At 41.4% G+C, this 11,675-nt stretch overlaps 1 protein-coding gene across 1 annotated transcript; it reads right to left on the reverse strand.

Moving 5' to 3' along the window:
- Positions 1 to 450: 450 nt before the first annotated feature.
- LOC125018825 (GTPase IMAP family member 7-like) lies at positions 451 to 3,052 on the reverse strand. The gene is made up of 2 exons (XM_047603247.1): positions 2,932 to 3,052; positions 451 to 1,610 (listed from the first exon to the last, which is right to left on the reverse strand). The coding sequence occupies exons 1-2, from the start codon at positions 2,936 to 2,938 to the stop codon at positions 733 to 735; spliced, it is 885 nt and encodes a 294-aa protein (XP_047459203.1). The 5' UTR covers positions 2,939 to 3,052; the 3' UTR covers positions 451 to 732.
- Positions 3,053 to 11,675: the final 8,623 nt, after the last annotated feature.

The following is an 11,675-nucleotide window of genomic DNA, read 5'->3' on the forward strand; positions in this document are numbered from 1 at the left end:
CGCTGTGGGTTGGGGGTGTCTGGTCTGGTCTAAGTGAATGGTACAAGTGTAAAAAACTTCTATATTAATGCCAGGTCCAAAAGTTTCCCAGTAGAACATTGTAATGTCACAAGATGATCAATGTTATTTACTCCTGTCAGTGGTTATGACTGATCTGTGTGTGCATGTGTGAGAGTAAGAATAATGACAAGTGAGTGAGAGTAACAATAATGAATGTTTTGTTGGTCAATTTTGACTCTCATTTGCATCATACAGGAAAACACTTTGACCAGAGTTTCTATGGTTAAAGCAAAGAGAGATAATGTCAGCCCAGCCATTTTATAAGTGTGTCTTGGCATGTACTCCCAGCCTCTCCAAGGGACATACATGTACACAACACACACAAATACAGTTTGTATTTTGAGCAACTCAGGTTGATACATTTACACAGGACAGGAGTCACTTAATGACAGTTTTACTCGTTTTATTTAAAATGTTACATGTCCTTCATGTTAAATGAGCAGGTTTTCATAAAACAGTATAAAATCATTTCTATCTTTCAACACCTTAGTCTAATTGATGGCCTAAAATAACACATCACTCTATAACATGTGATTATAAAGAAACTATCAAAAACCAGTGCTTCTGATTAAACCCAACCTTTTATTCATACACCGTGATACACTGATTCAGTAATGTGTCTGTTCAGATATACTGCTCTTCTTCTTTCTATTTTCTTCATTGTTGAAATCATCAAATGTTTTTCTTCATTTCCCTGACTAGATCCATGGTCTTCTGCACAGCTTCCCGTGGTGTTGATGACATCATTCCAATACTACTTCCTAAAATGCCTCCCCCTATTGCTCCCACTACTGCACCAGCTGTTGCAAACTGTGGTAATGCACGTGCACCAAAAAATGCCCCCAGCAGTGCTCCAACTGTTACACTTGCAAACATGACCATAAGTCTCTCGACAATGTTCTCCTTACTTTTCCCTTTCACCTCCTCCACTTTCTGAAGCACGTCATTGGTGTAGATTCCTTTTTCCTTTTTCATTCTTTCTATGGTGTTGAGAAGCCGTCCCACCTGGAACTGGTTGCTCCGGTAGTCACCAGGGTTGTTGTTCTTCCAGTATTTATTATCAACAACATGGCACCTGCGTCCACACTTATTCACCAGATCACTCAGCTCCACACTGTTTCCGACAAAGTCCTTAATTGTCATTCCTTCCTCCAGCTGGTCTCCACGTGTGAAGACAACTACAGCATGCTGGAGAGCTTTCTCTGAGAAACACTCCAGTATTTTGTTGATGACTTCTTTCTCCTGGTCTGTGTACCTGTCCACTTTCAGCACAATGAGAAAAGCGTGAGGACCAGGAGCACATTCTGCCATACACTTCAGTATCTCACGCTTCAGCTCCTCTTCAGACATGTTTGTGTCAAAGAATCCAGGAGTATCAATCACATGGACGCGTTTACCATTGATCATTTTGGATTCTGCATGACATTCATTTGTTTCAGACTTAGGAGAAGTTTTGACTTTCAGTAGACTGTCTCCTAGTATGGTGTTTCCAAGGCTGCTCTTCCCGGAGCCTGTTTTACCCAGCAGGACAATCCTCCTTACATTTGACCCTGAAAGAGAATAATAATATGTTTTCTTTAGTTATTTATTAGGCCATATATGTGTACTGTATATATATGTATATGTATACAGTCCCCTCAAAAGTATTGGAACAGCAAGGCAAATTCCCTTGTTTTTGTTGTTCACTGAAGACATTTGGGTTTAAGATCAAAAGATGAGTATGAGACAAGAGTTCAGAATGTCAGCTTTTATTTCCTGGTATTTACATCTAGGTGTGTTAAACAACTGGGGACGTCCCACTTTTTGTTTGAAACCACCCATTTTTCAAGTGAGCAAAAACTATTGGAACATGTGACCAACAGGTGTTTCTCGTCGACCAGGTGTTGCCTTTAAGATTCATTGTTCAAACATTAAAAAGCTCTGCATGCCTGGGTTTCTGATGCCCATGTCTGCAGACTAAAAGAAATAAACCCAACTCACCATCTATGGTGGAAAATCAAATTGTACGTGATTCGTGTTTTTCCTGTTACCTACTTAAGTGCCAAAAGTATTTTGTTTGGGCTACGCCCTTGATTGAAATCACTCTGACTTTTACACCACAACATCAGTTAAATCTGGTACATTAAAATCAATTAAACTAAATTGAACATGTCATTCTTTGTGTTTTGGGGCATTTTGTTCGGTTGCTTTTGGTAATCTCAAATTTAAAACCCAGCACATTCAGTGTGTGTGTACATGAACACTGAATTATTTTGAGTGTATATAGTAACCTGTTTAACCTGATTAGCTGAAGCCAGAGTCATAATTTTCCTTGAGATGTGTTAAATCACTTGAATGACTGAGACTATAGCAGATAACTATGCAGACTAAATAGTTATCTATTGTGACATGTTCATCTATGTAATGGATGAACATGTCACAAAAGGTCATTCTCTCCAGCAAGGAATGCAAATGCATTTTATTCTTATTTTTTTCATCCACAATACAAAGTCAGTATTCTGATTGCTTGTAATCTGCAGACAACAAACCCAATTTCTGATACAAATAACAAGACTAAATTACTTTGAAAAAAAAGAAACAAATGGAAATTTTCTTGCTTATCAGCTCAAAAGAAACAAAGAAAAGAAATTTATTACAGTAATTTAGGGCCCAGAGAGAAATTTAACCTAGAACTCAAAAACAATCAACAAATACTTGTGAGAATGAGAATTTTTAGATGCTCAAAGCTCTTACAGTTGTATGTATTATTCATTCACTCACACAGTCACACCCTGGTGGTGGTAAACTACCTACAGAAGCATGCCACAGTTCACAGAAGCTGTGTGTCCTAAGTGTCTCACCTCTAATGCAGAACACATGAATTTAACTCACCATCCATGTTGAAAATATATTCAGTACAGAGTGAAGATTTCTCGGATTTCACGTGCTGTCTGTTGGTGTGTTCTCTCTTGCTGTCTGACTCTGATCTTGCGTGTCAGTCGTTTTATTTCACTTTCTGTCTGACTGGGCTGTACTCCGACAGAATAGACAGTAAACCACCCAAAAAACTGGGCGTGTTTAACAGTCAGACACTGAGGAATAACCAAGTCAATGTGGGATTCAAATCTGTCCCGAATGTTTGTAGTCAGTACTGTATGTCTGTGTCTTACAAACCTCTACACTGGAACCACTGTAATTCACATTTCAGATATGTAGCCATAGTTTGAAGCAGACAAAAAGAATTATAATCCAATCCAACAGTAATGTTGTGAACAGACCTGAAGCAAGCAGTTCATGTTGCTGCTGCAGATGACTGGTAGCTGTAACTGTAAATGTTTAGTTCATGTTAGAGCTGCACACGTTTGGTGCAGTAAGTGTTTCCCAAGTGCAAGTCTCTCATACTGCTATAGCACAACCTATAGCACTATAGCAATCCTGCACAGCACTGCCACCCTGTGTCACAGTGAACAATCAGCAGCAACGAGTTCAGCTGAAGACCTCAGATTGTTTTCTGACCTTCTCTAAAGAGAAAGGGAGAATACGTTGTGGTTTTTCATGAGGATAACACATTTCAAATGTTTTTAAAATTTCAGTTTAATTCAGATAAACGTGGGTGCGATGTGCAGAAGAATACTGTGATGTTATGTTTTCTACAAGATCAGTACAGTAAGTAACTGGAAATGTAACAGAATAAGTTGTGATTGATCTAAGTACAATGTTGACAGGTGGATAAAATAATGTATTTACTATACTAACAGTGTATTCTGCCCCAGGCTTATTTATATCAGTATTTATATCACCCTGAAGAAAGGAAATGCATCATGTGGTTCAAAATGTCTAGGTGGTGACTAGTTTGACGTCGTCATATTTCAGCTCAGAGAGGCAGTAAGAATCACATGCAAAGAACACAGTGAAGATTTTAACCTCAGTCCTTATATGAAAATAAATGAAGTGGTCTTTTTTCTTGAAGTATTTTTCACTGAAAAACTTCACAGACCTCACATTCAAAGCTATTCGTATTTTGCCCAGTGTCAAACACATTCTAGGTACTGCTCCATCATTCTGATGGTGTCTCAATCATTCCTTTTCTGGAACCAGTTGTCCTCTGGAGGGTCAGGGAGGGGGCTGGAGCATATCCCAGTTGTCACTGGGCGAGAGGTGGGGTACACCCTGGACAAGTCAGCAGTCTCACATTGCTAACAGATAACCATTCACTCTCACACCTACAGCCAATTTACAGCCCTGTCAGCCAGCGGATACTATCTTCTTGCTGTTAGGCATCAGTGCCAACCACCACAACACTGTGCCACTCCTGATGCTGTTTGTTCTCATGAATGCTATTTAAACAGTGTGGCACTTCCTACCAGGCCCTACCACACACTGACATGGACTTTCACACAGGTCTATCTTTTTCTTCATAGTCTGCAGATTTTCCCTCCTAACAAATGATACATTTGATTCCACATCCAATGTTTTTATTCAGATTAATCAGTCTGACTTCTGTACATTTTATTGAGTCTCTCTAACTGTCCAATGTCACTATTTCTGATTTGTTCACTTCCTGTGGTTGAAGTCATGCCCACACTTGACACCAGAGTCTCAGTATAAGGTGAGGACATTAAGAGATTCTTCAGTGGTGCATTAGGATTCCTTGGACTGATGAAGCTCAACATTTAAGATGAAGGATCATTTCAGATAAAGTTGTGGGTGAAGGAGTGTAAGGATTATCTGCACATGCTGTGGTGAACTGACTGAAGTGAGTACGACACCTTTGATCATCGCCATTAGTAGCTAACGTCGCTCTGCAGCAGCTTTTACATTGTGTTTCGTTCATGTGGATGTCCTGATGTTGGGAACCTCTCTTCTATGTTCAGTTTGTTTTTCTTGTATATGTGGAAAATTACTCCTAGTCTGATCTTTAAGTTCATTAGAAACCATGCACAAACTGCAAAGGTTCGTGTTAGGCTTTCTGCAGTGCAATGAGTGGGTTGGCTGTGGTCGAGCTATGTTTAGGTGTGTCAAATGTGTAATACAGGAAAGAAGCAGAAAAAGAAGCAGGAAAACAGAGTCATGTCCAATATTTATTTGAAATGTAACTTGTGTTTGTGGTTTCTGCAATTGCCCTCTTTGTTGTCACTCAAAGAATTGAACAGAAATCTGGATGTGAGGATGGAACACACTGTGCTCTGTGAGCTGGGCTTTTTCTGTGAGTACACCACTGACTGATTCAGTTTCAATCACCCAAATAAGTCATGTCAGGATATTGTAGAGGTGAGGACACAAATGCAGGACAAAAGATGAGGAGAGGAGACAGGGAATCTGGGGGAAAAGGGTATCTAATGAACAAAATGAATTTTATTTTTATTTTTTTTTTATTTTATTTACCTGCCCTCTGACACTTGGGTCAGATTTAGGAGTTTTCATTTATCAAACATTGTCAGCTGGTATAATTTGATAATTGTTATTCATCAAATGATTTTTTTGTTAAATATTTGATTTTTGGTTTGGCATTATCAGAAATCTCTCTTTATTGTAGTGCTCTATACACTCCTCTGCACAGGACACACTCAAGGTAAATTAACAATTTATATTTCTTCAGTATAAACTAACTAGTCTCAATCAAACAATAAAACAATAAAATGTGACATTTAATGTATATCAACAGACAGACCCTTCATATAAGGCTGTTGTTAAACAACACCATAACTGGCCTCAGATATTCAGAGATGAGAAGATCACATTTGTGTCTTTATTAATGATTCTTGAACACTGACAGTTTCAAACAAGGTGACTGTGACTCTTCAACCCAACTGGCCTCGGCTCTTCAGTGGAGAGATGATTACTCTCAGATGTGAGATCCACGGAGGAGACTCTGAGTTGGTGTATGAATGGAGTTCTACCGGTTCATCCAAACCTCCAAATCTAAATGAATTCAGGATTTATTTAAATTCTTCACGCCACACTGGAGACTACAAGTGTAAAGGCAAAATGAAAAGTGGACAACAGTCTTCAACAGAGTGGAGTGATTCCTTCAGACTGACTGTGTTCAACGGTAAGTCACATCATATTTCACCAGTCATGACTTATTTAGCTGAAACTATAAGCTTCCGATATCTATAATATATTTACAAATGCTGAATATATACGGTATACACACAGTGCAGACTATGGAAGATACAAATGTTGAATGTAATCCTCCATCAACACATAGTTACATGTTTTCATTACAATGAAATCTCTTACACACAGATCCTCCCCAACCTGTCCTCTCTGTGTCTCCATCATGGCTGAGTTCTGGAGCCTCAGTAACTCTGAGCTGTGAGGTTGAACATCCAGCTGCAGGATGGAGGTTTCACTGGTATAAAGCTGTTCCTGATCTATCAGACACCTCTGGGTATTACAGCTACGAGCTGCTTCCTGGTAGCATCAGTGGAACTAAACAAGATTCCTACATCATTGATGGACAGATGCACACAGCAGGATATGTGTGTAGAGCTGCAAGAGGACAGCCAGTGTGTTACACTGATTACAGTGATCCTAAGTTTGTCTGGTCTGGAGGTCAGTGTTGGGCTTTATAAGTAACAGATTTGGTCACTTTATGTCTCCCCACAACTGTATTGTTGTGTTTAAAACAACTGTGTCTGTGATCCTTAAGGTGTCATTTAGTATAAAGAATTGTTAGTGTACATGTCAGACCTTTGGCTGTATAAAGTTCAGCTCACTTAACAACTGAGCTGTGTGACACTTACCACTTACCCAAAACTTAACTATAAAAAGTCACAAAGATAACAGTAACCAATCCAAACCAAGTATCCACGTGTATTGTGACAGTAGTTCAGCGGGATCTCAATAGTCCTTCAAGGTATGTTGTTCCTTAAACTGTCAATCACAACTGTTGTTGTGTGTCAGCTGTTAAAGTTGCCATCCAGTGAAGATTGTCTTTGACTTAATCGTTCTCCTTGCCCGTCGATAATTTGATAAAACCTGTTGATAAAACATCAAAGTAGACTTTATGGCGTAACTGCTGCTTTCATTTGGTTTAAGGTGATGCGTTCAAGGCCAGCGAAAACTTATTCGGTTCTTATGTCGCTGTCCAAAAGCATATCAGAATATCTGGAAATGACTGCTAATGTGGTCAACAAGTCATCGGCGCAGTGAGGAGAAGAGAAAAGAAATAAAGCATTAATTCCACTGTGACCCTTCTATCATGGGTTGTTTTTCAGATTTCCATCCATCAGCATCTCTCACAGTGAATCCTGACAGAGTGCAAAACTTCACCTCTGACACTCTGAGCTGTGAGGGAAACTCTACTGAGTGGAGAGTGAGGAGGTTTACTGATGATGGCTTCCTGTCACACTGTTCTACCTGGGGGACAATGACTGGATCAACATGTAATGTTAATAGGTTAGGGGACAATAATGCAGTGTACTGGTGTGAGTCTGGATCAGCTTTCAGCAATGCAGTCAACATCACTGGACAGAGTGAGTATTAATCACCTTTTGTATTTTTGGGAATTTGTTGATGAGAAATCTAAACTAATTTCTTTAGCCAATTGAAAACTACATTTCATCTATCTATCTTCACGTTCAACAGTATTCAACAGTCTTTTTGTGATCCACCCTTTAAAATTACTATGAGACAGCAGCTGGGTTTGCATGGAGCCAAATATTCCAATTACAATCGGTTTGGAAGCCCAAACCAAATGATAATGTTCATATAAACATCTCAATCGGAATAAACAAGGGTAGAATATTCATTTTCCCAAACGAATTGAAAGTCATGTAAACGGTCAATCAGAAGTCACGCTCCATTCTGTCTGCGCAAGCTCTGTCTTGATGTAAATGTGCAGTGACGTTTGACTTTATCGTAAAATTTGACGGCAGAAAATAGAAATATTGAACTGTTTAAGAGAGTCCATCAAAAATTCACTGAAGCTGGGATATTCATTAATACTCAGAATGAGATGTTACAATCCTTTGTGCCATGATCTGAGGCAAAACTCCTCTATAAGCCCAGTCCAAATGGAGAACCGACCAGCAGACCAGTAGTCAGCTACTAACAAGCCTAGCCAAATATCAGAAATAAGATACACACAGACACCACCTGCATAGCCTAGTCCAACGCAGTAGGAAAGAAATGATGGGAATGCAACTACACTCAAACCAGACCTCTCTTCCTTCTGCCTATATCAAAATAAAACACTATCAGGGACCAGCTAATTAGCCGAGCCACGGAAGTAAAACACTCATAAACACCAGCTAATTAGCCTAGCCACCAGCAGTAGGTAAGAAATGATGGGAATGCGTCTACACTCGAACCAGACATCTCTTCCTTCTGCCTCGAACCAGACATCTCTTCCTTCTGCATATATCAAAATAAAACACTATCAGACACCAGCTAATTAGCCTAGCCACAGAAGTAAAACACTCATAAACACCAGCTAATTAGCCTAGCCACCAGCAGTAGGTAAGAAATGATGGGAATGCGTCTACACTCGAACCAGACATCTCTTCCTTCTGCCTCGAACCAGACATCTCTTCCTTCTGCATATATCAAAATAAAACACTATCAGACACCAGCTAATTAGCCTAGCCACAGAAGTAAAACACTAGAAGACACAAGCTAATTAGCCTAGCCACCAGCAGTAGGTAAGACATGATTGGACATGCGACTATGCTTCAATAAACATTCCTCCCCTCTGCCAAGATCAGAAGTTACAACTAAAGAAAACGCCAGCAAACAAGCCTAGCTAACAACAGTAGACAATGTGCGGCACATCATTGGGGTTTTCAAGTGGGCACCTCCCTTCACTGATGTTTCATTAAGTTAGGCCCAGGGGTACCTCAAGAAGGCTTAACTCCAGCGTCCCGGAGTCACCCCCTCAGTGCAGCCACCACGCCAATATATTCCTTTCAACCGACCGATTTGATAAATCCTACTACAACTGCTACGTATTAATAATATACAGCTAGCTTTACCCTAGCATACTCCCCAGTTAGCATGTTTCCTCCTTAGCCACAGCCACTCGCTCGCTCCACTGCCAGGGACATGTTGTTAACAGCAACCCTCTGTTCTTTTCCACGAATGCCCAACTCGTACAGGAGAGCAATGGGGGATTTTGCAACAAATCCACAGCAGCCGACCACCACTGGGCGCACCCAGGCGCTTCAGCCTCGCTGCTCAGCTTCCGATGCCAACTCTGCATATCTATCTCTCTTGCGCTCATTTGCCTCCTCAACTCTGTCTTCCTGCGGGACAGTTAATTCCACAAAATACAATTTCCTTTCTATCTCGGATAACAAAAGCAAATCCGGTCTTTTGAGGGTCACGGCTATCTGTTGTGGAACGCTCAGCCAGTCATCTAAATCAGACCTGAGCTCCCAAGCTCCGCCCACACTTAGCTTCCCCGTGCTGTGCCTGTTTGTTGCTGGTCTGGCCTTATCTCCCTCCTGAACAAACATAATATGCCTATTCTCCTTTCTAGAAGATGAGGAATTTGCTTCAATACATTTTTCTTCCATTGCAGCTGCTAAGCATTTCAGAACCTGGTTGTGACACCAGGTGTGTCTCCCTTGGAAGGGGGTAACCCTGCAACTTGTCAGAATGTGGCTAAGCATACATACAGAAGTGGGCAGACAGCATCCTCCCCTTACCACTGGTTTAGGTTTTGGGGAGATAGCAGCACATCATAAATTGCCCCTATCATAAATCAAATCCTACTAGCCTCCATGCTCCACAGCTCTCTCCAAGACAACTTCCTTTTCTATACACTCTCCCAGTTCACCCACTGTGCTTGCTTAGCCTGCAACACTACCACAGTGCCTCTCATTGCTTCCTCTTGCCTACGAATTTCTTCCATTACCATCTTTCTCTTTTCCGCTGCCGATACCTTGCTCCACAGAGGTTTCCCTACACACAGTCCTAGGCCTCCACACCCTTGCTGTATATGCCCTAAGATATCCCTAAGCCTGAGGGCAGTCTGTGCCTCCTGAACCATGTCTCTCGGATTCCACTTCCTCCCTGTTTTAATTGTGGGGGCTGCACACCTGACTACTGGATCTTTCGACAAGTAAGAGTCATCTCCAGTCTAGCCTTAGTACACTCAAACTCCTCTGTTAGACTAGTCACTGGGAGCTCCAGTATGCCTTTCCTGTACAAGGCTGCACAAGGCTTAAGCAGTGTGGGACACCAAGCCATCTCCTAATTGATGAATTAATCATCCTTTCAAGCTTCTCAACCTTTGTCAGAGGGACCTCATATACTGTCAGTGGCCACATTAGTTGGGGCAGTAACCCAAACTACAACTACAACTATAACTATAACCTCAGCTTTCCTGGGAGCTCTGACCGGTCCATGCTTGAAATGCCTTAAATCATTTCTTGTCTCAATCCTTCAAACTGTGTTGCATCACTGAGACTTGCGTCATACCGCCTTCCCAGACTCTTCACTGGCTTCGCTAGCACTGTGGGAATCACCTCCTCATTTATGAATACTGAAATACTCCAAGAGTTACCGAGCTTCACTTTCATCCTAGCCCACTGCAAGTTGCTGTTTATCTTATCCAGCAGTTTGGTAGTAAATGGAGCAGTTGACGTCACAATCAAAATGTCATCCATGTAGGCCCTAATTGGGGGGAGATGAAGCCTGTTATGCCCCAGCCTAGGGATACCTTAACATAACATAAACATGTAAAGTAATACAGAACACGGAGAGATGCAGTCCAAAAACGAAGGGATTTATTTACCCAAACAAACATAAAGTCTTCGGGGTGAGCATCACCTAAAACAATAAACAAAACGAGCTGGGTTTGAAAACTGACTTGCCTAGCCAAAAGAAAAGAAGTCAACAACACAACAGGTTTTCTACCCTCACTCCCTAACACCAAAACAAGAGAAAAGATGGACAAAAGTAAAAGGCTACTCACCCCTACTAATATTGTACTGCGAACTATTTCTACTATTTACAATATTTACAGGAGAGATAACAGATCTCATCCGCAACATAAATGAATCACAAGAATCACAAGAAGGTCCGTATGGATTGCGTCGGTGAAGGTCGCGATGCGGTTTGCAATGCTGCCAAAGGCGAACCAGCGAGAGAGAGAGAGTGTGTGTGTGTGTTGTCGGCTCCACTTTTGAATCCGCGGCCTCCGGACTTCCTCCAATCAGCGGCCTCCACCTGCACGCGCCCATCCTGGAAATCCCAGGAAAATCCCATCCCATACGGTCATAAAACCCCCCCACCTAAATTCAAATATCTCTTTCCCAAAGACATGTTTGACCTAAGATTCTGCACGTGATAGCGCATCAGCCACGACATTGTTGATACCTTTTATATGTTTTATTTCAACCGGGAAATCCTGCAACAACAATGACCAGCGCATAAGGCGCTGATTGTTATTGCGCATGCGGGACAGGAACACCAGGGGATTATGGTCTGTAAATACAATGACTGGGACGGAGCTTGAGCCTACATAGACCTCAAAATGTTGTAGAGCTAATAGTAGGGCCAGACATTCCTTCTCGATTGTACTGTAGTTCACCTGGTGTGTATTGAATTTTTTTGAAAAGAAACATACGGGATGCTCAATCCCATGGACACCCTCCTGCAGGAGCACAGCACCGGCACCATGAGCG

The sequence above is a fragment of the Mugil cephalus genome, chromosome 1, assembly GCF_022458985.1.
Source record: "Mugil cephalus isolate CIBA_MC_2020 chromosome 1, CIBA_Mcephalus_1.1, whole genome shotgun sequence".
NCBI classification, from domain to species: domain Eukaryota; kingdom Metazoa; phylum Chordata; class Actinopteri; order Mugiliformes; family Mugilidae; genus Mugil; species Mugil cephalus.